The 26,383-nt window shown below is 41.9% G+C and overlaps 2 protein-coding genes across 2 annotated transcripts; both read right to left on the bottom strand.

Moving 5' to 3' along the window:
* Positions 1 to 627: 627 nt before the first annotated feature.
* LOC108033561 (uncharacterized) lies at positions 628 to 1,948 on the bottom strand. Its single transcript, XM_017107906.2, has 3 exons — positions 1,004 to 1,948; positions 784 to 945; positions 628 to 732 (listed from the first exon to the last, which is right to left on the bottom strand). Exons 1-3 carry the CDS (start codon positions 1,946 to 1,948, stop codon positions 628 to 630), a joined length of 1,212 nt encoding a protein of 403 aa, XP_016963395.1.
* Positions 1,949 to 17,391: 15,443 nt separating this feature from the next.
* Positions 17,392 to 24,833, bottom strand: LOC108034097 (protein tiptop). Its single transcript, XM_017108863.3, has 3 exons — positions 23,945 to 24,833; positions 20,476 to 22,946; positions 17,392 to 19,854 (listed from the first exon to the last, which is right to left on the bottom strand). The coding sequence occupies exons 1-3, from the start codon at positions 23,998 to 24,000 to the stop codon at positions 19,304 to 19,306; spliced, it is 3,078 nt and encodes a 1,025-aa protein (XP_016964352.1). The 5' UTR covers positions 24,001 to 24,833; the 3' UTR covers positions 17,392 to 19,303.
* Positions 24,834 to 26,383: the final 1,550 nt, after the last annotated feature.

The following is a 26,383-nucleotide window of genomic DNA, read 5'->3' as shown; positions in this document are numbered from 1 at the left end:
AAATACTGGATATGAGTAGTGTTGCAAGGAATTATTACAAAACATTACTTAAATTGAGATATGAAGCTGATTTTTTTAAAAATGGTTTGAAATGTTATATAGCAAATCAATAACCTATTATGCAAAAAATGAAACAAAGTTTAACTTTTTATTTTCCATGTTCATCCTTTTTTTCATTTTTATTAATAGGTAATAAAATACAGGCAAACAATTTAATTCGAAATTATTAATTTGAGTTTTACTTTCGTGATCTTTAACTGCCTATTTATTAGGGTCATCACAAATATTAAGAATTAATTTTAACAATAAATGTTTAGTACTGCAATTTTTTATATAAATAAGCAGACTGCTCAGTAACTTATTGAGAAATCGTATTTCCCAGAAGCTGGTTCATCTCTAGCCAAAATGCACACATTTTAGTTTGATTGGGGAACCATTTTATTAGCAACTTAATCGTGATTTGTTGCTCCGTCCTGTTTGGCTCTGGCAAACGGATAAATTTATGGATTAAGTTTGCATATGATGGTAATTAATATGAAGTTGTTACAGAAGTGGGAGGACGTGGTAAATAGAGTACACAATTGGTGGTAAAATTTATAGAATACAAAGAGTAAATATTATCTAAAGTTAATTATCTTTGCTGTTCAACTCTTCTTTCAGCAAAAGTATTTCGTCATTCAAGTAATGGAACATCACCACCAAGATAATTATTAGCAATTGGACGAATACCATCTGTAATACACTCTTTAAAAAACGTTTGCTTTATCAATGGCAGAGGCTTACCAAACTGAGGTAACTAATATTAAAAGGAATGATTGAGTCGAATTTGCTATAAAAGCTTCTTTTGAGAACTTTCGTTATATCCTTGGCAAGGGGTCGAACTCTCTTTGATAATGCATTTCGCTTGGCCAAAAAGAAATCTAGACATTTAATAAAGTTCATCCGCTGGAAAATAGATACAGAATTGAACGTTAAATACTAATATAATATTTTTGTAATTTACCTCTTTCTCCATCATAAACAGAACCAACATTAAGCAGATGTAATCACTGGCAATACAGGCATATATGGATGCATTTGCCGCATAGAAGATTCTTCGCTTGCGATCCTCGAAGATTACGTGCCAGGTATTCCAGTAGTATGTATAGGAGTATATCCCTCCCAATAGACAGTTCCCATTCATGGCGAAAAGAAATATCAAAGAGTGCTGAATCGACTGGAAGAAGAAGCGGAAATTGGCTCCCAGAATCTCCAGCTTCCTCTTCAGGTTGTCTAAATTTGCCACGCTGGAGCTTTTCGTTGAAATGGTAAAAGAAGTGGAAGCCACATTATCCTCCTCTTTTATCAAATTATCACTTAACTCCTCCTCCGCATTGTTCTTAAATTGCTTTAATTGTCCACGAGTTAACCAAGCCAGTACTATGTAGAGTCTCAGAGATCCTGACAAAATCAGATGGGGAAGAAATAGAGCCAATCCGATCATGGCATCTTCCAACGGAGGCAGCTCGAACTTCATTTCATACGATATGTAGAGCACGAAACAAAAGAGAGTGCCAAAGGTCGAACCCAGTAGTATATAGGCTATGACCTCATCTTTTCTGAATCCAGAATTTCTGGTTGGAAGAGATTCCACCAGGGAATTAAGAGCACCCACGGATTTCACCGAGGAATACACGGAGTAGGCGAATACCTTTGCTCCCAGGAAAAGCTGAGTTCTGGTCAGTACGAACATAAATGGTGACACATTCTTCAGAACTATCAGAAGAGACGACTTGGAATCGAAATGTTGGGAAAAGCACCCAGCATAGAAGACACCCAGAACAAATATGTTGACCACTCCGGGCAGGGACAATCGGAACCTCTGCGATTTCTTCTCAAACCAATGCATCTGATAAGCCGTGAGTAAAAGCACTACATTGGTGACCCTCAAAACACGGGAGGTATCCATTGCTTGATTTTCTTTTAAAGCTACCGCGTTGACGACCGAACTGCAACTGATGATTTTGGCCATGGTCAACAGAGCTTGATCGATTTCGAGATCATATCTGACCGTCGAATTGTGACGAACCGTGTGAATTGGCGCAAAACCGTTTGAAACTCACAAAATACAATTATCTTTCGTAGATTCTGTTTGTATAAGTTTGTCATGTTAATTTATGTGCTAGTTTAAACAATATAAGTTTTGATTTCAGTGAAGGCCTTAAAACATGATTTTTAAAAATGGTTAAGCCCTGAAAATTCTTTAAAATATATAGTGGATATTGCATTTTAAATAGAGATATAATTTTAGGAAGAATTATCACTGTTCAGAAGATGAAAGATATTTTTAGACACCTTAAAAAAGTGTGCCGAAGTTTGATTAAAAAGCAATAGAACAATGGTCCACATTTACAAGCACCCATAGTTAATTATAACGAAATCCTTGAACAAACGACAGAAATTGTCTAAGCAAACTCGCAGTCAAATCAGTTTAGGGCAGACATTTGTAGACTCTTAACCGGCGGCTTCTTCAAAGATCCGAGTATCAGGTCGCATAATTTTCGGTTAATTAAAATGTTGATCTCCGCTCAGGAATATGAAACCAAAGTCAACACCATAAATGATTCCGGTTAACTGGAGCGCTTCCTCCACATGTGGGCGTGTGTCAACAGGCGATAGCGCTGGATGTCGGCAACCTAGAAGCGGCTTCCTAGGACAGATGTCTGGGGTGCCAGCACTTCCAACACCGCCGTGTCAACACTAGGAATTAGAAACAATTAAAAAGACAGCGCCGACGTTTGCCGGCCTCAAATATTTGCCAATTGTGTAAAATCTCAAGAATCCAGCTGCTGTTCTTTCATCTGCTCGCCGTGTTGATTTTGCTGCACGCGAAAGACAAACAACGCGTGGACCGAATTGAGATCCGCTCAGGGGAAGAATGTGATTAGATTTTTAGAGTGGGCAACGTGATATAGGGAAATTTAACAATCATACAATAGTATATAGAAAGAGCGATATTGAACCCACTAATATTCGTAAAAATATATATGATACATAATATTTTTTAAGATTTCAACAAAGAAAACTCCTTAATCCTATATTACTTTCCCCGTTTCAATAAAGGTGACCCGACCTTCAACGGTTCCCCATTATTTTTCGCCGTATTTCATCTGCAATCCTTGCTTTTCCTCTCGCGTTTTACCTTTTGGGCGGGCTTAAGAGTCATAATTCAATAAATAAATGCAAGGATGACATGTGGACAGGCCGCCAACGTATCGCATCGAATGCACTCAAAATGTGCACAGGCTCGCTGTCCGTTCCACGTTTCCTTTGTGGGATGTGGGAGTTAGGAGGAGTGTCTGCATGAATGAAGTAAAATTTACGGCCGCTTTTGGCCAAGTAAAAGAACAACAAAGGACCCCGCCGAAATGACCGAGTGTCCTGTGATTATATGCAATCCGATTGGACGGTTTGGGGACCGCTCCAGGTGCGGAGGCACTGCAAATCTATTAACGCATTGCGGTAGGCAGGCTGCACTGCCTCCTGCCCATTGGTCACGCCGTTGATTTTGATGGGCCCATTCTGTGCAGCCAGCGACAGGGCTTATAAAGCAGCCAGAGTGGGGCTTGTTGCATGTGAATGATGCCCAGGAGGGTTAGTCAGTGTGTTTTGAGAATATAAGTGGACCATTGCAAGCTGAAAATATGATATTACCAATTTATTTAATTTGTGAAATGTTTTTTATGGTTTTAAAAATATAATGAACTTAATATTACTATCATTTATTATATTGGATTATTAAAATTGTAATATTAATCATTATTTAAAACCATAAACAATATGTCAAAAGTGTGTGGTTTAAGCTAGTCTTATAATTTAAACCTTAGAGTATTCAGAAGCTGGATTAACTTAATTCAAATCTACTTCTACTATTTCAATAAAATCTAGTTCATTATAAGGATACGGATATAGCCTTTAAAGAACTTTATAAAAATATACTATTTTAATATTAAAATGAAAGGTTAGTATAGGGTAATCATTATTAATATAGTTTCTTAGGATTGCTTCTCTGGATGTATAACATTTTATGATTTTTCCTAGGACTAGTTTATAGGTCATTACAATCTAAAAAAGGTACATACTTCAATTTATTCCTAGCTGTTTTTGAAATTTATAGTATTTTAAAAATAATATTTTCCCTTTTCATAATGTTCTAATCTTCTTGGCGGAGTAACCCTACTGGATATTTTTTGCCATTCGCTCATCGGCTGGTTGGAGTGACCACCACCCCTTCATCCGCCGCTCCAAAGCTTTGCCGGCCATTTGGATATTACACACAATGATGATGCTGCCGATGGTGATCCAGTTCCAGTTGCACGAGTGTCCGGGAAATTATGATGCATTTTTATGGATTTTCAGTGTTTTTGCTCCGGTGCACTTTTTCGACAAGGATTACGTTTCGTCACTGGTTCTGCCCCGAAGAACTGATCTGCCGCGGATGGGGGCTCCCGTTTTTTGCGAAGCTTCCGGAACTGCGCTACGCGTGTTGGTAAATCTTTTTGCAATTTTTTGTGTCGCCTCTCTTGGCCGCTACCTCCAAACTGATTTATGCCCCTTGATGGACGACAGGATTGGGCAATGGGCGACGGGCAAGGATGCAACGAGTGCAACCAAATAGGCGTCGTGCAGAACGAAAAAACGCCGGCAAAAATTGGGGACGAATAAAAATTTATGCATTTTCATTGATATGCAAAGCGCTGCTGCAGGCCGAAGATGAAGAAGAGAGAAGAGCAGAGAAGAACTTGTGTGCGCGTTTCCGTTTCCGCTTCCGCTGCAGTGGCAAGGGTGGGCGGCGGTGCACGGCGGCGCTTCCAGGAGGGGTGGGTGGGGAGGGTTTCATGCGTAGGTCGACATGTTTGGCGTATTGTCGAATTGCATAATATGCACTTTTTCATCGGCCATCCGCCAAAAATTTACAGCCCTACACACATCGATTTATTGCCTGACAATTGTCCCGAACCGAATCCTCCAGCGCCACAACAATGGGCATGCCATCGTCGATGCCCATCGTCCAATGGATTTGTGTCCAGGCTGGTGTCCCTGGCGCCGCGCCGAGCTGAGTTATGAGTGGTGTGTGCTGCTGGCGACCGATTGAATGCGATTCCACTGCAATTCGAGTGTTTTTCTCGCATTTTTCGCCCCTTTTTTGGGCTGGATTCCATCAGCGAGTTTCAATAAAATTTCGGAGACACATCCTTCGTCTGTCGGCCGGGCAGATCTCGATATGTGCGTCGCATCCACATCCATATCCATCCATTGACGCCAATTCGTGTGAAAAATAATGTTTTTAATATTGACAAACATGAAAAATGTGAAAACAATAATCGTAAATTTTTATTAACAGAAGCGGGAAAAACAAGGGAAGCCACAACAGGAGCAAAACTGCAATTGCCAAAAATGTCACAGCAAAAAGTAATCACAATTATAGGAGTCCACCCAATTTACGCGCTCGTTTATATTTGCAAGTTTTTTAGTCGAATGTTGAATCAATTACCATGCAAAAAAGTTCGAAATGTTTGTAGCAAAGAAATGCGATTCTATTGATTGCCGAGGAAATCATTCGTCAGGCTTATTCAATTCGAATTGAAAGTTTTTTTCGACAATGTATTTATTCCTATTTTTTATATGTTTATAAGTATTTAATTAACATATAACAGATAATGTAAGTTAAATTCCAGAAGCAACAACTTTGACAGAGTTTTAGATCTAATTAAAAAGCATAGATTTTTATCTAAAGCAAGCACAATACAATTTTGAGAAATGGTGTTAATAACAATTTGTTATAGAAAAAACAAAAAAACGTAATACAAAATAATACCATTTTAAAATATGGTGTTGGTTGTTATCTATAATTAAAGATTTAAATTAGATAGATAGTGAATAAATATATGTATATTTTATAATTTATTTTTATTTATATATATGTTTATTTAATTAATTATTAATTATTATCAAATAAAAAAAGTTTTCCCCTGACACCATTGTTTTTAACAATTTTTATAGTAATAGTGTTGTGATACAGTTATTTATTCAAATATTTATCTCCTTAATGGTAAGATTGAAATCTTACAAGTAAATAAATACCATACGATACCATTATAAAACTGTTTATCGAAACGAGTTCCATATTATATTCCATATGGAGCTTAAAAGTTGCTAAAACCTGTTTTTGCTTAATAATTTTGTACGGAGACTCTCTCCAGAGAGTCGTGTTCGAAATCCAAAAGAACGAATGCATTCCAGCGGTTCAGCTGGCGGAATCGGAATTCCTTGTGCCCAAATATGTAAAGCTGCCGCAGTCGGGGATTGGGATGAGGGCTGCCCTCGGGGGCAGGACATCTTGCGGCTCCTCCCGTTGGCAGGGTTTTGTTGTGCAGTGCCGAGTCCTTCGGTGGAGATGCGCTCGCGTTCCAGGACACATCATCATCGTAAATCATGGTGGGGCTTTCTGCTTTCTCTGGTCGTCTCGCTGGGCGATGGCTCGGACATTTTCGGTTTTCTCGGACGTTGGTCGAGAGTCGAGTCTAAACATAAAAATAAATAAAACGCCAGGCTGACAGCGGCTTCGCGCAGGACCTCGCACTTGGACAAGGACTCCACTTCGAAACATACTATTTTTTCCCTTTTTTTGTTTGTTTTTTTTTTGAGCGTTGCACACAAAAATTCGCATCGAATTGGTGGAGAATTTCTGTTGCAGTCGAGGAGTGTTTCGCAAGGATGTGCTGCTGGGGAGGCGCAGCAAAAGGATTTCATAAAAATTGCGCAATTTAAAATGTCACAACATAAATTCTGTTTGCCTTTCTTTATGCAGGAAGGCAGCCGGCAGGCAACAAAGCGGCGAACGCCGGGCGAAGCACAATAAGTATTAAATTTTGTTAGAAGGACCTCTCTGCGAAATGTCCTTCGACAACAACACAGCGCGACAACAACACAGCGCGGCGAAGTCGAAGTCTTGGCGCTGACGCCGCTGACTGGCTGTCGAGCGAGTGAACGAAATGGCAGCCGGGGAAACAAAGGGAATCCAGAGTGCACACACACAGATCCTTGAACACACACAGATGCACCCGGCCAGGACACTCGGTGGCAAACGAATGGCGGAGCACCCCCTCCTCGGAGGCGGGCAAGGGCCTGGAATGGGGATCCTCCTGCGCTTAGGTGGCCTGCCTCCGGCTGCGCTTCCAGTGCTCGTCAGTGGCATCATCGTGGGTATCCGGGCGCATCCCCCTCGTCCTTGGCGCCTTCTCCGCCGCTTCCGTTGGCCAGACAGCGAGCTAAACTCTCGATGTTGTCGTCGTCGTCGTCGCTGTCGTCATTGCAAGCTGTTTTTTATTTTTTAAAGAAAGTCCTCTCCTAAGTATCGCAAAATGTTATTTTAGAACAAAATAAAAAGAATTTATATATTAAGCCGCAGAAGCATTTCTAGAAATTATTTATGTTTATCTCAAACCAAAATATTTATAAGTACATTTGGTTATGTTGCCTTGTTTATCTATAATTCCTAAGCTCTCGTATCATTTAAAGATATTTCGGTAGAAAAACGGATTATATAAAAGCAATAAAAAAGTATTCATTTTTTATAAAATACCTGAAAAATTTTAAAGTATAAATTATGTGCTACGTTTTTTATAAAGTTTTAAAATTAGAACAATATCAATTGCAGTTTTTATAAGGCTTAAGAATTGCGGTCAAGTAAATAAAGAAATATCCAATAATAATTTTCTGCCCAAAATATATGACATGTTTACCTTCCAAAAGTAATAGCTATTTTATAATCAGGCAAATTAGTTAAAATTAAAAAAAAAATCAAAGAAATCAAGGGAATGCTTAGAACAAAACAAGTGCATTACCCACCTTATTCTCTCAGTGCACCTTCTGCGCAGTGTTCGTCAGTGACATAAATCACAAGACAGTGTTGGTGAATGTACCCCCCTGAGAGTGAGTGTTGGAGACTTGAAGCAACGCCCATTGTGCAACACTTTCGTTTTTTTGCAGTCCCCGTTCAGGTTCCTTTTTTTGTGGGGTCTTTTCTTTTTCCACTTCTCCACTTGCCATTTGTCGCTTTCATCGTGTTTTGTTTGTTTTTAATTTTTTGGCCGTTTGTGTGAGTGCAGCTCCCTCAGTGATTGTGTGTCCGTGGAAAGGATTCCTCCCTGTGTGCGAGTGTCCTGCTTCTCTGGCGTCAACTTCACATTCGGCGCCGGAGTTGTCCTTCTGGAAACCGTAACTATTTTTGCTCCTGGTTGGACATAATCGCGTCTGCATTATTGGTTGATGTTTGTTGCCTGCACTTTGCATACGGCGTGGCAAAAAAGCCACCAGGATCCCTGCCACGCCCTTCTGCCCTGCGAGCCCCACATCCTTTGGGCCAGCCAGCACCACGTTTATCGCCCCGGCAGCGTGTTGCAAGTTAGGTGGGTTGGAGACATAAATATTTTGTTTGTTCATCCTTCCCTAGTTCTCTGGCACTTTTCTTTTCTCCCGTTCAGCCCCCCTCAGTTGTTTTCCTTTTTGCAGATTATGTGTGTTTTGTTGCCTGACAGGGATCAGCATAAAATGTTGCAAGCTGAGCTTTTTTTAGAGTTCCCGGGTAATTGCAGGGTGTAAATGGTATATATCGGGATACGGACTTAAAAATATTACATATGGTCTGGAGCAATGAAGGTAACATTTTAAATTCACAAGCTTTCATATTGCTTAAAAAAAAAATCTTTTGAAAATGGTAATGTACAGTTGAATTTAGATATGATATAATTAGAAGCTTATATAACAATAATAGGTAAACGTAAAAAAAATAAACATCTTAAAGTTACAGAAAAGTGACGTATGTTTTTATGACATGATTCCGTCGTATTGTATTTTTCAAAACTATAAATTAAATATTTTTAATCATGTATTTTTACATTAAAATGACCTCTGTGACTTATGGTAATATTCCAGTCGAGCTTCTCACCCATGTCCTTTTCCACAAATTTTTCCCTTAACCTCTCTGTTTGCTTTCGTCCAAAAGGTGTGTTTTAGTATGGAAATTATCCTCGTACGCTGCGCTAGGTGGTATGTGTGTCCGGCAAAAACGGGTTAAATGTTGTGGCGAATTTGTAATTAGAAATTGTCGCTTGGCGCATTTCATTCTGTTTGCTTGTCCCGCTGTTTGTTTGCTGGCAGGTTTAGAAGATTCCCTTATTTTCGCTTACGGCAGGCATTAAATATTTTATTTAAGTTGATTGCTCTTTGGCTGGAAATGCAACGAATTTTGGGCAGAGCTACATTTCCATTAGAATTCTCTGACTGACTTAACACGAAACTAGCAATGTGTAACTCACTTAAAAAGTAACACTTTATTCAAGAATGGTGCTCAATACATTTTTGCAAAAATTACGGTCAAAGGAAGAAATACCTATCGATTTTACAGTCTGCAATTAATCGAATGATTTACAACGGCCACCCACCCGAGAAAACGCCCACCCTTAAATCATTTTTGTAATTCACTTGCTCCGTGTTTCCTCAGCGACCTCAATATTTTCATTAAATCATTTATTTTAACTACGGACAGCGGGAAATACGAAGAAAACGAACGCTTTATGAATGATTATTGGACTGTAGATTCCAGTTCCTGGCTTTCCCTTAATGTTAAGGACGCGATAAAGGGCTCGACTCGAAGCGGCTTCCCTGGCTCGAATGAATTTATTGCAGCGTCGCATTAACTGCTCTTGCTCATCTCCATGCCGGCACAAAATGTTATTTCGTTACTTCCAACTTTACGATCATAAATGTCCCAAAGGGGTTTGATTTATCACACAAACTTTTGCGCTACACTTCAGCAAATGGGTGATTTTTTTGTAGAGGTGGCTCAAGGTTAGGGTTAAGGCCATAAAAGGCTTGTAAAAGTGGAATGAAGCATTTATACAAAAGGTATAGAAATATATTTGTGCTTGTCCTTACGGGAATCGATTTTACCTCACATTTCTCTTGTTCCCAACTTATGCATAAAGATGTTTTACAAGCAAGTAGTTATATCTAATCCAGTAGATAAAAGCAAAGAAACTCTTTGCCTCTTCTCGAAGGTTTATTTATGTTGAAGTTGGCTAGCTGAATAATGGATTAATGATATGGAAGTATTCGACTGAAAGAGTCTGAAACATTTACTGTCAGGCAAAAGCTAAAGTCACAGCCTAATTTAAAGACAACCTTTTAAAGTGATGTTCGTATTAAAAAACGAAATAAGCATGATACCGTGATCATAATCAAAATATTATGGTCATAGCTTAAGTAAAAATAAAATAAATTAACGTTATAACATTTGCAATTTGGAGAATAAGTTAGTTTCGATTCGCTTTCAAAATGCACTTTTGGTTAGATATTACGTTTTAGACAATATATTTAATTTAAAAACATATTGGGGATCGCGTTTTAGTGTTGGAAAAGGAAGCAAATCATGAGATTCGACAAACTTTCAGTTCCCAGAGCATCCTTTAACCCAGAGAAGCCCCTGCACTCTGGCCCCGCCTCAAGTGGCCGGCTGACATGGCCAGGATGTGTTCTTCATGGGCGTGGCAAGGCGGCTTGAAGAGGTTCCTTCGGTTGTCACAACCTTGCAGGTGTAATGTATGGACCGACCAGCCAGCCGAGCACCTCCGAGTGGTGAGACTGCATCTTGAGGCGACATCGTCATCACCCCCAGCACCCTCATCATCATCGCAATCATCGGAACACAGACACCCCGGGAAGGGGCTCTGATCTATGGACTTCGGCGGTGGCAACGTTTTCGTGTTCGACTTCTTCCGGCGCTCTTGCCACACTTCTCTCCGGTGAATTTTCTTCTGGGAAAAGCGGCCGGCCGATGGGTTGGCTGGTCCTACAGCTTGGAATTTATGTGCATCCCACATGGAGCCTGGAAGCCGGCATTTGGGGCTGTTTCTCGGTCTCCGGCTCCGTCTCGCGTCTCTGAATTTTTCTATTTCCCTCTTTTTGTGCTGCCCTGCTTTTTGCTTTGTTTTTGTATTTATGGATTTTCATTGGCGCAGCAGCCAGCTGCAGGATGAGGCACCAAGGGCGAGGGGCGAGGGGGCGCGGGAGCGACGTGTCAAAACGCAAATGATTTATTGAACTGACAGCCAGCAGTGAATTTTGTCGAGTCAAGTCGCAGGACAACGATGCGGCATCGTCGTTTGCTGAATGCGACACCGCTGAGGAAAAGGACGAGGCATCCTTCGTGCAGCCCCATGCACCCAATCCGCCAGCCAAACACTTCTCTTTACACGGAAAATGGAAAAGTTGAGATGAGTTGGGGGGCATTTTATTAGAAATAGTTTTATTTATATTTAATTTTTTTAATTTATTTTTTAATTTCATTTAATTTTTTAAATTTTTTTCCTATTTAAAAATACTTTTGTGTGCTCTGTAAATATATGTTTTCCATTATCATAAATAAAAAATTGATAGTTCCCTTATAATATTATTTTAAGTAATAAAACTAAAAAATTTCAAATTATATTTATTGCATTTATTTTTATAGTTTAGTCCAAATTCTCAAAAATTCCTTATAAATATTATTTTAAGAAACGCAATAAAAAATTATATTTGCTTAATCATTTTTTCGTTTTACTTATTTTATTTCATTTAAATTTGCATTTTTTTTTTATTAAAGCAATCCTAAAAAATATTTATAAGTTGAAAGAAAAATTTCACATTATTCCATTATTAAATGTATTACAAATTTCGATATTTGGAAATCTACTTTTAACTTTTTCCAGTGCAGCATTTTCCGCTCTTGCAGCCGCTTGGCTACATTTTCTAGTTTTGCCGCCATTTCTTGTTTCGATGTTGTGCACTTTTGCTCGTCTCGCTTTTTGTTGCACGAGGGTGGAGTTTTCGCTCAACTCAACTGAAAACGGAAAACTGAAAACTGAACCGAACTCGACTGAGGCCCTGGCGCAAGAAATGGCACCGATGTGAAATGAAGTTTTGATTTAGTTCAAAATTTTTATCAAAAGAAACGCGTTACTGCTGCTGCTGTGGCTCTTGCCGCTGCTCCTGCTCCTGCTGCTGCTTCTGTTTTCCTTTGCACCCTTCCGCCCAGCCCCCTTTGGGGGTTTCCCTTGCAGTTTTTCTAATAAATCACAGCATGGGTTGTCTCCTGATATGGGCGGACCTTTCGGGCGTAATGGTATTTTGATTTATGTCTCCACCAACCATAATGCAAAAGTTCCCGAACACACACTGCCAAGCCTTCGTGAAGACACACCTATGAAGTGAAGAGAAATAAAAATGAAATAAAGCGAGCTAAACGTTTTCAAAGTGTTGGCAAGCATTACAATATGTTTAATGCTTGACCAACTGTGCGTATGCGTGATATCGCTGTCACTTCATGGTACAAATACGAACTGAGAACTATATGAATGTATTCAAAGGATACTTTACACGATAAAAATAAAATTATTTAGTAAAACAAGAAAACATGAACGTTTAAGACTATTTTGATGCTGTATTAACAGTGCGTATACGTGATATTTTATTTTTGGTGGTTCGGAATCACCTTTGTTAAGAAGAATTTAATCTTTAATCTTTGGAGATTAAATGCACATTTGCAATAACACATAAAAATTATTTTTATTAATTTAAATGTGTTTATTTTTTGTGCATTTAAAATAGTTCAGCAAAAAATCCTTTATAATACTTTTGAGTATTGTTATTTAAAATAATACATTTAAATTTGGTTGGCATTAAAACAAAATAAAAAATTGTGTTGTTAATATACTTATAACCTATAACATTTTTATTATTACTTAATATTTTTTAAATTATTTTAAATTTTCAAGTAAAGCTAAGTTGCATTGAAAAGATTTTCAATTTGTAAATCCTGTTTAGTTTATTACTTTTCCTATTCTATATCACATATGAGTTAAAAAAAGGCAAGATTCGTTAGCTAGACATTTCCATTTTAAATTAATTCCTTAAAAGACTTTATTTGGTTGCATATAATTAAACAATTTTAAGTTTTAGAGCTAGGAAAAGCAGCTCCAGAAATATTTGCAATTTGTAAGTCCTTTTAGGTCTACAAATTTTACTATTCAATATAACAACCAACGTAGATCATCCTGTCGCTCTGCAGGATATCATCAACCCATTCTCGAGTTAAATAATTACAAAATGGCAATTACAGAATCATACTTTCTCCGCCCTCTCCCTCGCTTTCTCTCTGTTATTCCGCCCCAGAAATCGCAAGATTTTTCAGCACTTCTTGGCGAAAAACCCAAGGCAGACTGCGCCGAGGAACGCCCACCCACCACCAGATACCGGATACCATATACCAGATGCCAGATCCTGGAAGGGATTCAGGACTCAGATACACCCGACGAATGCGAGGGCCTCCGTCATCATGATGGCGACGAGGAGGCCGAGAACAGAAGCCAGAGGACGAGGACTAACGAGACTGCCACAGGACGCAGGACGCAGGACAAGCGCCTGCAGTGCGAAAGTTTAGCAAAAGTGTCAGAAAATGTGAATGCGATTGTGTGGGTGGTGGGTGGCTGGGTGGCTCTGTGAGTGGGTGGTGGGTGGCTGGGAGTGGGTAATGTGCCGAGGTAAACGGCAGCAAACGAGATGAATGATATCCAGACGAGTGATGCATGGGTCGCTCTGGGGTGGCTGGGTGGCCGAGTGGGAGGCTGGCATCCCGACGCTTCATTCGCCAGGATACGTGTGTGTGGCCCCAAAAAAAGGGGGCGGCGGTGGGCGGAAGACGCTGCCTCGTAAGAGGGACGCAGGCGTGGAAGCAGCAGCGAATGAGCAGGCGAATGCACACACATATATGTACACACTCTCGCTGGGGAAGAGGCGAACATATCCAGCTCGAATCTTGTCTACAATAAATCAAATTTTATTACACTTTTCTTTATGCATGCCACAGGATATATGGCAAGCGTATGGCTCACTGATGAGCACACAAACACCCAGGACTCCCACACACATACTGGGATTTCGCAAGCTCATTTAGTGGGGTTCGTCCTTTGGCGGGCGCACCTCGGGGTGGGCGGAATTATCGCACGGATTGACATCGTTGCCACTCGGCAGGGAAAGGATTCAGAGTCTAAGGATACGTTTAACGAATATCTACTTGTTCTAATTTTAATAAAGCATACTCAAAGTGTATTTTATAAAAAAAATAAATTAATAACTAATTAATTCAACTATTTGAAATATATTAAGAAATATTTATTCAAGTACTTTCATGAGTAAATACTAAAATATTTTAAAAAATATAATACAACATGAATTAATAAAATATTATAATACAAAATTAGTTGAAAACCCGTAATAAAAATTTTTTTAAATATCTCTGTAAATAACTATAAAATTATTTTCGATTTTACAAGCTAACGTTATGAACCTTATATTTATTATTTTTAAAAATATAACTTATTATATTCCAAAACCATCTTTAATTTGACTTTCTTTGCATATATGCCTTCGGTTTGTGATCTTGACATTTCGGCCATACAAATTTGATTTCCTTGTCTATTGCCTCGGGACTCGGGAATTAACTTTGCGCCCACACTCGGGCCACCCACTGTCAAGCCACCCACCCACCTACATGCCACCCACCTCGCCCACCCACCCACTTAGACGCAGAGGCAGTGTCAGTGTCGGCAGTTTTGTTGGCTTATCAAAGAGCAAAAAAGTAAACCGTTATGCATGACACTTTTCAGAATTTATGTGTTTGTATCTCATTAAGCGGAGCAGCAGTGGGTTCTCGGGCGGGGTGGGGGCGGAGGTCAGCCCAAAGGTGTCCCGTGCGCAACTTTCGGAGGCAAGAAAGCCGCGCCCCTCGCCACCCGAAAAACAGCAAGCCATCAATGAAGCCAAACTGAAAACTGAGGCGGGCCAGAAAAGTTGTTCGGAACATTTTCCAAAAATTATCTCTTAACACAAATGTGACACCGAGCACATGTCCCCCCGTCTGCCCACTCCCTCGAGGCATATCGTATATGTACACGGTACGTTTTGCACAGAAAATAAATACACGTTATAAGGTATTTTATTGCTTAGACTTCTTAAAAATGTACATTTTTATTACGTAAATTATACACAAATTATAGCGCTGAAGCTCTATTAATAAAATAATAATTAGAACTGCATTACATATTGGTCAATATCTGGAAAACCCACCAACCATTGGGGTCATATTAAAGCAAAACAATAAAATAATGTCTGACTTGATGGGTTGCCACTGTATAGACGGTTTTTCGGTCGAAAACCTTTAAGAAATTGCAACTATGAAACTTTTTCTTAAAATATGTTTAATAATTAATAAATTTTTTTTTTAATTTCGTTAAAATAAGTGTAAGTTTATAATATATTTTTGAATTCAAAATAAAACCAGCCTTTAAGAGAACAGCAGCTGTTGCCTCCTTTCTACTTAACAACCCACTTGAATTTTTTCTTTGTGTACGTTGAGACCCCGCCCACCGCTTCGGCCCGCCCACAAGGCGCACACATCATAAATTTTAAGTGAAAATGAATCCTTTGGCAATTGAAGTTTTCGAGGAGATTTTTGTGGCGTCGGATCGTCATCAGCGTCTGTCGAAAGAGAGAGCAATAGGCGGGCGGAGAGAGACGGGTATACAGAGCGGGATGGGGCTGTGCGTATGAAGTTGCTATCGGTATCTGGATGTCGTTGTCTTAATCCTTTGTTGGCCATAAATCAGCGAATCGCGTTCACATTTCGCGCATGTTCCTGTTCCTGCCGCGTCCCTTCCCTCCCCTTTTCACCCCGTCGTCCCGCCCCACCCCACAAAGTTAACACGACCATGTGCCCCATAATTCAGGTTTAATTAACTCTGCGTGTTTATTAGCAAATATTAGTTTACAATTTGATATGCCATGTTCTGGGGCACCGTCGTACCACAATTAACTGAGATTTTGGGCGGCCCGGCCGAAATTCGGCCAGTTGGGGAGCAATTGAAGAGCCGGCTAATGGCAGATTAGGCCACTGCCCAAGGCCGGCTGAAATAGTGCAATTCGGACAACCCTGATTAGCTAGTTGAGCGACTGCTGGGAGATGGCAAATCAAAATAGTTATAACTGCAGGGAATAATGGCTTTCCGGGGAATGTTTTTCGACTTAGAGTGGTTAATTCGTTGATCGTTAAATTTGTTTATTATTTTATTACAAATATTATGAGAATATTTTTAAGATCCTCGAAACTCAATTAATTTTTAAAAGAAAGGATCTACAATTGGCCTTTTTATACCCTTGCAGAGGGTCAGTCAGAAGTTTTCAACGCAGTGAAGGAGACGTTTCCGACCCCATAAAGAATATATACTTTATCAGCGTCACAAGACAAGTCGATCTAGCCATGTCCATCTGTCCGTCCGTCTGTCCGTCAGTTTCTACGCAAACTAGTCTCTCAGTTTTGAAGCTATCGGTCTAAACCTTTCCAAAAAGTCTTCTTTCTATTGCAGGTAGTATATAAGTCGGAACCAGCCGGATCGGACAACTTTATCTTATAGCTCCCATAGGAACTATCGGGGAAAAAATTAAAAAAAAATTATATCTTCTGTGTTTTTTAGCATATACCTTTTTAAGCTTGGATATAACATTTTTAAATAAGTTCTGAATTTTGAATTAAATTTTATCAAAATCGGACGACTATATCATATAGCTGCCATAGGAACGATCGAAAATTGGTGGGAAAATAATATGAAAAAATTATTTACTAAAGTTGATTATTTCTTATAACTGCAGAGGTATACAAACTTCGGCTTGTCGAAGCTAACTTCCTTTCTTGTTTTATTCTGCATTCTTAATATCTCTATAACAGAATGAGGCATGTTTGCTAGTATAATGCACTTACCTTGACATTTTTTGTTGTTTGTATTGTTTCAATTTTTATTTTTAAATATGAAAGTTCTAGTTAAACTGGCAATCTTTTTTAGGCTTTTTTGTAAGTCCTAACAAGTATCATGTTGGAATAGTTTTAAGATGTATAATACTTTTATATTAAATACATTTAACAAAGCAATCCTATGTTAGGGTCAATTTAATGACTTTCTTATTAGAGATTTTTTTTAACTCAAAAAGTTGTATAAGTTCTTCGAAATAATAAAAATTATACATATCACAAAAAAAATGAACAATAATTTTTTTTAAATAAAGAGACTAAAGATTCATACCCATAAGCCGCATTTTCTCTTTATCTGAGTTTATAACTCACCTTTAGGGATCCAGAAATAAAGTGGGCACAAAATCTAATGCACAACTCCTAACCCTAACTAAACCCACGGGAACCCTTATTGAAAAGAAAAAGGCTCTTTTAAATCGGAAACATACAACTTTTTATTGAACTCTTTATTTCCTTGCTATTACGCACGCTAATTTGGAATCAAAGTTTTCAATTGGGTCAAGTCCAAGGAGAGAAAATCATGGTAATTGTATTTTGAATGCTGCGCCTTTATTGCATTATATAACTTACACTTACGTCTAGGGGCGGGGTGGGAGGTGTTACAGGATATATAGGGGTGTTTTCGGGGCGTTTGGGGCGTGGCGAGAAGGAAGCGAACGGTTTCGTTAAAAATAATATCACAAAAACTCAAATACAAGTCGTATACATAGTTGCCATATATCATAGATATACAGATATAGATCGTTCGCGACGAGAGGCGACGACAATAGTGATTGTGTTGATAATAGTGAAATGTTTTACATTCTCCCCCTCTTAGGCTTAGGTCTTAGGTTAGATATTCAAGATTCTTAGTTATGGTTGAGACTGGAGTTGCTGGTATACATGGGTAGGTCTATACGTATGGTATATAGTTCATAGGTGTATATATAATTTTTAAAATTGTTTTCCGTATACATGCGTTGCTGTGGCTACATTTTGATTTCGACGTTCTATATCTCTGTGTCTTTATGTAAATATTGATATTCTTTAGACGTATGGAAGGAAAGTGCTATTGGCTAGTATTTACATTACTCAATGCGTCATTAGTTCGTATGAGGCCTATACTTGATGGTTAAAAGTCGCCATCCAATGAGGTTAACTTTCTTTTAAGTGTTCTTTACGTATACTGCGTTCCGTTTGTTTTGTATTCGCTTAGGAGTAGTGATTTAATTGTGTTAGTTTAGCTTATTAGATTTAAGTATCTCGAATTTTTTGGCACGCTTCTATTCATTTCTTTTTGTTTTTGACCAGGAACTGCGGCATAATAAATAAGTAATCTTTGACTCGTTTTGCGCTGAGTGCACTCCAATTCGAATCCAATTGCACTCCAATTCGAAATCCAATTCCAATTTGCCACTCAATCGTAGCGCTCACTCACTCTCCCGCTCCCGCTCTCGGTCGGGCTCTCATCCCCACCCACTGGGGCTCGCTCGCGCCGTCTCTCTCGCCCCCATCCAATCGCAGTTTGACGAACTCGTGTCGTCGCCTTTCGTCACTCGGCTACTATGGCCGTCCCTGTCCGACGCGCCTTGATGGACAGCAGTTCGTCAAAGTGGTGGTAATTGAATTTCCAGCTGCCCACTAGCCCTCTCTCGCTCGCACGTCCGACTGCGTCTGCGACTGTCCGATTGGGAAACAATAAAAAGCGGACCAGCATCGCCGTGACGTCACCGGCGCAGGGGAAACTCTTGTCTAAGAGAGCGCCGAGACTGGGGAAATGTCTTGGCAAATTCAGCAAAAGTAGGGGAAATCCCTGTGAGCGTGTGTGGGTGTGCAGCGGTAAGAGAGGGAGAGAGTCTGCAAAATGTTGGCGAGAGCGCGAGAGGGAGAGAGCGTAAATGCAGATCAGAAATCAATGCCGAGAGCTTTCGGAACTTCTGTGTTCAGTTGGGAATTTCAGTGCTTTTGAAGTCAGTTGGGATCTTTTCGATAGAATGTATCTCTTAGCAAACAGATAGGATCGCTTGAGTTTTCGCAAATAGATTTGATTTTAAAGGGTAACTTGAAACAATATCAACTATCTCATGGCTAAGCTAAAGCTCAGGATTAGTATAACATATTTCTATTTTTTAAAGGTAAATCTTTTGAGATAATAAAGAAATTAAATTTTATCTTATAAAAAAAATCGTATTGCCAATGAAAAGCTAAAGAAAGTTCACTTAACAAAATTGAGATCTTATTACTAGGCATCTCTTTCCTTATGAATTGCCCTTTTTTAACCAATCTGTTTGCTAATAGAGTTCATATTTTTATAGGGTTCCTAACTTTTCTGTAAGTTCTCAATTCTCCAGTCTGATAATCTTGTGCTGAACCCTGCGGAGATTCTTAGGCATTCTTCGAGGACAACTGCTTGGCCAGCTCCGTGTACTTGAGGAACTTGGACTGCGGACTCTCGTCATAGGGATTAATGGTGGGCGATGGAGGCGGCTGCTGCTGCTGAGGTCCCGTCGCCGGGCTCCTGGAGGCCGATCTCTTGGGCGAGGCCATGGGCAGCGACTTGGGGCTCTGGGCGGCGGGGGACTTGAGCCGGGGCGACTCCTCGCCAGCGTCCTTCAAGAAGTGCACCTTGGACAGGTGGTGGCGGTAGGCGCCCTTCGAGCCAAACGGCGTATCACAAAAGGAGCACTTGATGATGGCCGCGTCGCCGCCGGCGCCACCGCTGCTGGCACTCAGGACGGCCTCGTTGCAGGCCCAGCTGAAGGCCACCAGGTCGCTGCCACTGGCGGCTGATGCCGAGCCGCCGGAGGAGCCGCTGCGGGGATGCGTTGCAGGGGGATCCGTGGTCTCGCACAGCTTCTGCAGGGCAGCCAGGGGATGGGCCTTTGGCTTCTTGGTCGCCATGCCACTCGAAGTGTTGTTGTTGTTGTAGCAGTGTCCTGAAAGGGTTAATAAGGAGCATTAAAATGGTTTTCCAAACAGTTTGAGAGGGAGCAGTGAAGATATGATTAGTATTAAATGACCAACTCCCTCGGTTAATTTATAAAAAATTAAGTAGCAATTAAAATTTACAAAACACAATTTTAATGATTTTTCAAGATGTTCAAGAACGCAGATATTCCTAAAAGAGTCTAAATAAGTCAATCACAAAGTATAATGCCAAAAAAGTTTCACAACTGATTTAACTGATTTTTAATGGTTATGTTTATGAGCTTTAATAAAAACCAGAAAAATATTTAAGCTAAGAATTAATATCTTAAATATTTATTTTAATATTATCTTGTTAAAATAGCTTTTTACAAATATAAATTTAATATTTGTAAATAGCGAAGAAATGTAAACAATTTATTTTGGTTTTAAAAATTTGTATTTGACTTTAAAAATAACTTTTCAACGACTTTTTTAAAATAAATATATATATATATATATTTATATTAAGGAATCGAATATAAAAACAATTTCATATATCACACTTAAAACTTAACCGAACTGAAAAACCCAAATTCCCTTTATCATAACTTCCACAATTTTAATTTTTATTTTTACTTATTTCCACTCACCGGAATTGTTATTGTTGTTATTCTCCGCCCCACTCAACTGATCGAACATGGAATTCAGGGCCAGCAGGCTGCCATTATCCGACGCAGAGCCTCCTCTCTCCGGAGCAGGAGATTCGCCGGCGGAGCGGGGACTCTCCCGACTCGCCTCCATGCTGAACTCCTTCTTCACCTGGATCTGTTGTCGGGGACTGCAGCTCTCCCGATCCCCCGACCCACCACCCATCGAAGGTTCCGCCTCCGGCGGCTCCGCCTTAATGGTGGGCGGCGGCGGAGGAGGCGGGGCAGGGGTGTCGGGAGTCCGGCGAGGCGTGGCCTGCTGTCTGTCCGGGGTGTAAGAGGACTCCACCCGGCTGGCCGAGCTCGACTCACTGGCACTGCGATCCCGCGAAGCGTAGGAGGATCGGAGCAGGTGCATCGCCTGGGCGTCCATCAGGGGTTTCGTGTAGTCACTGCTGTCGTCGATGCCCAGACGCTTCAGGATGCTGGCTCCCAGCGGCGTTCCGGCCTCCGAGTAGCCACCAGGAGTCATGGCTCTTCCCGCCCTCGACTCGAAGCTCTTCTCGATGAGCTGCTCCAGGGCATTCAGGACCGATGGTGGCTTCTCACCGCCAATTCCCGCGCTGGGACTCGGCAGACGCTCCACTCCAGCCGCAGCGGATCGCCTGGGAGGAATGGGAATGCTCTCGCCCAGGCACTTCCTAATGTGCTCCACAAACAGGGCTGTTTCTATCTTGCTGCCACACTTCTCGCAGGTGATCTTGGTGGCGGCCGCAAAGTCCCTTAGTGGCTTTAAAGCGGAATCCAGGCTGGAGTTCGATCCGGAACGCTCGAGCTCCAGGAGCTTCCTCACGGGCAAAGATTTCTTGCGCTTCTCGTTGCGATTCTGCCTGCCCCTCTTGGAGTTCGCCGCACCGGGGGCTGGTGGCGAGGCCGAGGAAGTGGGCGACTCCTTGTAGTGCGACTGCTGGGCCATGTGGCTGCTCAGCTCCTTGAGGGTGCCGAAGGCCTGGTCGCACACTTTGCAGGTGAGCACGGCACTAACGGAGGGAGCTGCACCGCCAGCCGATGAAGGGGGCGGAGGAGCAGTGGCTGCCGGAGGACCGCCACCATTCGAGGGCCTTTCCCGCTCGTCGCCCGACTTCCAGGATATGATCTGCTCCTGCGAGATGATGTTCGTGTAGTGCTGTGTCTCCTGCATGTGGCTCGTCATCTCGGCCAGCGAACGGAAGCTCTGGCCGCACCACATGCACTTGAGTATCTGGCGGGTCTGCTCCGCTCCCTTGCCCAGCCAAACGTCCTGACCCCGCACCAGTTTCCTGGGCAGCGGCATCGTCTCCTTGATCAGCATGTTCAGCTCGGACTTCGAGGAGTTGGAGGAGCTGGATGTGGTGCTGCTGCTGCTGGAGCAGGCTGAGTTGGACGCGGAAGTGGGCAGCCTGGAGGGAGGCGCTGCGCTGGGTGCTCCACCTGCTCCTCCGCCGGCCGACGAGGGCGAGGGTATCTGGACGCCGCAGTGCTGGGTCTCCTTCATGTGGGTTGTGAGGCTGGCCAGCGTGGAGAAGCTCTGCTTGCACCACACGCACTTGAACACATCCTTGGCGGCGTCGGCGCCCTTGTTCAGCCAGTGCGACTGCCAGGCGCTGTGACGGCCACCGGAGCTGGATCCTGCTCCTCCTCCGGCTGGCCCTGATCCCACCGTTGCTGCTCCGCCTGTTGAGCTCCTGGGCACTGGTGGCGGCGTTTCCCTTCTGCTCATCTCGCTCATCTTCTCCAGTGCCTTGCTGGCCTCACTGGGTGCCATCTTGGAGTTGCCCAGTCCCCCCGTTTTGGCTGCCACAGCCGCCAGATAGGGATTAATGGGCGGCATCCAGCTGCCGGGAGGCAGAGGTGACTTGTAGTCCGCCGATATGCTCCTGGGAATCTTCCTGGCTGGCGGGGAGTCCTCCCCGTGCCTCTTTCTTGTGCTGACAGAGAGGTCCAGGGGCACCGTGTCGCCCTGTGCATCCTGCTCCAAGTCTTGCTCCTGCTCCTGCTCCTCCTGTTCCTGATCCTGATCCTCCTCCTCGTTGTCGCTCGTGGGCCGCTTTCTGCTAAAGTCCAGGGCCGGGGACTCCACATCCTCCGCCGCCGCCTGCTGCGTGGCCTGTTGGACCAGTGACGCTGCTGCCGCCAGGGGATTCGTCAGCAGCAGGTGATTCTGTTGGGCGGCTGCCAGGTAGGCAGCCATGGCGGCGGACTGGGGAGGCAGCAGGGCAGCTGCAGCCGCGGGTGGAAGCGTCGCCGTCAGCGGCAGACCCACGGAGTGGGGCGAGATGGGCGTGGTCGTGGGCGTGGGCGTGGCAGCCGGGGTCAGGCGATCGTTGGCCGAGCAGTGCGACTCGTTCGAGGGACAGCGCACGTCGCCGGATCCGTTTCCCGCCCCAGCTGAGGTGTTGGACTCCCGGGACTGACACCGCGGGCTGGCCAGCTCGCTGGAATGAAATGATGATAAGGTTGGGGGTCAGCTTCAAGGGGACAAATTGATAATGTATTTAGCAAAGGAGGAACTTAAGCCCTACTATTAATATTATCCATATTAATATAAAAGGTCAAGATATTCTCACGTGTCTTTTTTATTGAAAACTACTAACTTATACTTCAAACAAAAATCGTTTACTTTTAGAAGGTAAAATATGAGACATTTTTTAATCATATTAAGAAAATTCTACACAATAAATAAAATTTCGTAGGACATATAAAAGGTAAATTAAACAAAGATCAAATTGAAGCAAACTGTAAAATAGTTAAAATTTGTTGTAATGAAGAAAATAAAAAATAGTTTAATATATATCATTAGAACACTCCGGCAATAAAAAGGTTAAAATCTAACCCTTTTGGTAATTATGTATTAAATTTAATAGGAACATATGCACAATCCAATACATTTTTCAGACGGAAAATTACAATTTACAATTTAATTTACAATGGTGCAAAGTTAGTTTCACATATAAATGTTTTTTAATAAGGACGATGTAAAGGCTGTATCTGGCATAATGGGCCAAGTTCATCAATGCAGCTCCCACCACTGGTTAAATATTTTCCGTAATTTTAATTAACTTGTAAAACATTAAACATTTAGTGTCGCAATAAAAACAGATTTCAAGTCACTGAAGCATTGGAAATCGAACCAATCAACACTTATGGATAGTTTTGATTGTTTTTAGAGCAAGGCAATATTCATATTATATTTTTGCAGCACCTACTTATTTATTTACTTGTTATAACCCACTGCTTTGAGTACATATTTTCATAATTTATAAAATTTGACTCACTAGGTTTATAATTCTGATTAAATTTCCTATCTTTAAACCTTTTCTGTGCACTACTCCCAAACTAAAGGGCTCCCAATGGAAAAAGGAAAAAATAAACGAAAGCATATAATAATATTATGGGGCACAACATATAGGAACTTCCACACCGAACCACTCACCTTGCACTCAACGCCTGGCGATAGATCTCCAGCATGACGGCCTCGTGCAGCATCATTTTGTGGGAATTGTTGGGATTCGAGATTTGAGATTCGAGCTTTGAGATTCGAGATTTGAGATGTGTGATTTGAGATGTGTGATTTTCGGTGCCTCTCCCTGCGAAGGCTATGTAGATTACTTTGGCTGTGTGGCAATTAACTCCGTCTGCCCCCTGATAGGGCTGGTGTTTTGTTGTTCCAACTTTTATTGTGTGTTTTTGGCTCCCTTCGCGGTCACACTTCACTTCAAATCCAAACCGAAATCAAATGTGCGCGAAAAGAACTTTGGTTTTATTTTCGTTCACTAAATAAATTCTTTGGCGACTCGTATGTGTGCTACATATGTATGTTATGCATGTGTGTGTGTCGGTTCGTGTTGAGCTTCTATCAAAAACACACACGTCAAATAAATCAAATGTCACAATGGCTCGATGGGCGGGGGAGGGAGGGGTGTGGGGCAGCACCACCACTGGTGACGAACGCGTGCGTGTGTGTGTTGCAGGCGTACTGTTGTTGTTGTTGCGGTCAAACTGCCGCCAATTTCACTTCCTTCTGCCGCCTCTTCTTCTTCGCTGGCTCGCACCACAGCTGAGCGTGTGTGTGTGTGCGGGGCTATTAATTTGATGATTTACTGACGGCTTGCCACAAGATTTATGTTTATTTATTTCCACGCGCAGAGCTGTAGCTCTTTCGATTTCGCCTTTTTTTGGCTTCGGTTTGTTTTAGTTTTTACTTTTGTTGCAAACTACTCTCTGGCGCCTGGCGGTGTGCCGTTACTGCTGCACCACCCACTGAGCGCCCAGCGCTGAGAAGGCTAACGGGAAGTCAGGAAAGTGCGACATGATTCCGTTCAGTCGTTCGGCCGTCGACTAAAACATGACTGAACATGATTTGAAACGTTGAGAGCTGACAGCGTCCGCGGCGGCGGCAGAGAGCGGGCAGAGAGCGAGCAGCGCCATTAAGATGAGTGGTGCGGCAGCGAGAGAGCGACTGCCGACAGCTTTCCCCATTAAATTGATATATGCCGGCAGAATCCGAGAGGGAGAGAGAGCGCGGGAGAGTAAGCGTGAGAGCGCCTGCGCTCTCTGTTTGTGCAACTTTGTTTTGATTTATGAGCCTGGCTCTCTTTCCACTGCACTGAGAGCCAGGATTGCAGATTCGGGAGAGCAGCCACCGAGAGCGAGTGGGAGAGAGCCAGCGTGTGACAGGTGTTTGTGTGTGGGGGCCGGTCTGGCCCCGCGTGCGTGTGAGTGGGAGGGGGGCCTTTGTGTTTGTATTGCAGCTGGTCAAATGCTGACTGCGCTGCCGCCGCCGACGTCGCTGCCGCTTAAATCAAGGTTATTTATTGAAATTGAAAATGAAGCAGTGTGGGGGAGGGAAAGCGAGAGAGAGAGGACTGTTAAAGAGTTTCCATTTCCAGCACTTGAAGAGCATTAATTTCTGCGCTTCCTTTTTTGCTAAAAAGTTATTGTTGCCTCTCCACCTCCGCCCCCCTTCTAGCGCCCTCTCTTTCTGGCATGTGTGACCCAGGGAACAATTGTTGCATGCACACCGCAAAAGGATAACGGGATATTCAAGGAGTGTGAGGGGAGGGGAAAAGAGAGACAGTAACGCAGATTTGTATAAGAAGTAGTTGGGAGTTCTGAAAAAGATATTGTTTCTCGATCTTTTCAGAAAAAAAACTAAGCTACACCAACCATCCCCATTTTCAGATTCCCATCGCTTTTCTTTTCCCTCCGTAATTATTTTCCAATATTTGTGCGCAGACAGCCATTACGCATCTTTATTAGTTTTGTCTTTCGTCTTCGGCTTTCAAACTTGTCAGAGAAGAAATATAGAAATTGGAAAACGGCTCTGTTTTTTTTAGAATACTATGCTATTAAAAAAACATCTTACTTTACATTTTCTTCATATTATGTATCACGTAACCATTATACTACAGCCTTTAATTATTTTTTCACCATTTACCCTTAATCTAAATGTTTCGGAAAATTTTTTGTCCAGATAGTATTCGACAAAAAATTCATTTTTACAAAGTTGCTCAAATCCCTGATACTTTTATTCAAAATCACTCCCAAAAAGTTCAAAGGTAAAGCAAGATAGAACGCTTAGTCGAAGTCGTCCACTATTAGTTACCCGTTACTCAGCTGAAGGGAGTGCGAGGGAGACGAAGGTATGCATGTAGCAAATTGCTTGTTTCCGAGATTGGAAACCTTATTGCTTGTAGCTTTTTAATAAATAGTCCGATTTGAAAAATTTTTGGTAGGCAGATGGGATTATGGCCATTTTACTTTTCTATATTTTACTTTTTTCTATTTTCCGATGTTTACTTTTCTATATTTGTTCTCTGACAAGTTGTTGTGCACCCTGCTGAATAAAATTGGGTTGCGCAAGAAGTTCATA

Source organism: Drosophila biarmipes, chromosome 2L (assembly GCF_025231255.1).
Source record: "Drosophila biarmipes strain raj3 chromosome 2L, RU_DBia_V1.1, whole genome shotgun sequence".
Classification (NCBI taxonomy): domain Eukaryota; kingdom Metazoa; phylum Arthropoda; class Insecta; order Diptera; family Drosophilidae; genus Drosophila; species Drosophila biarmipes.
Note: the sequence above shows the minus strand (reverse complement) of the source record. Positions and strands in the feature narration are given on the sequence as shown.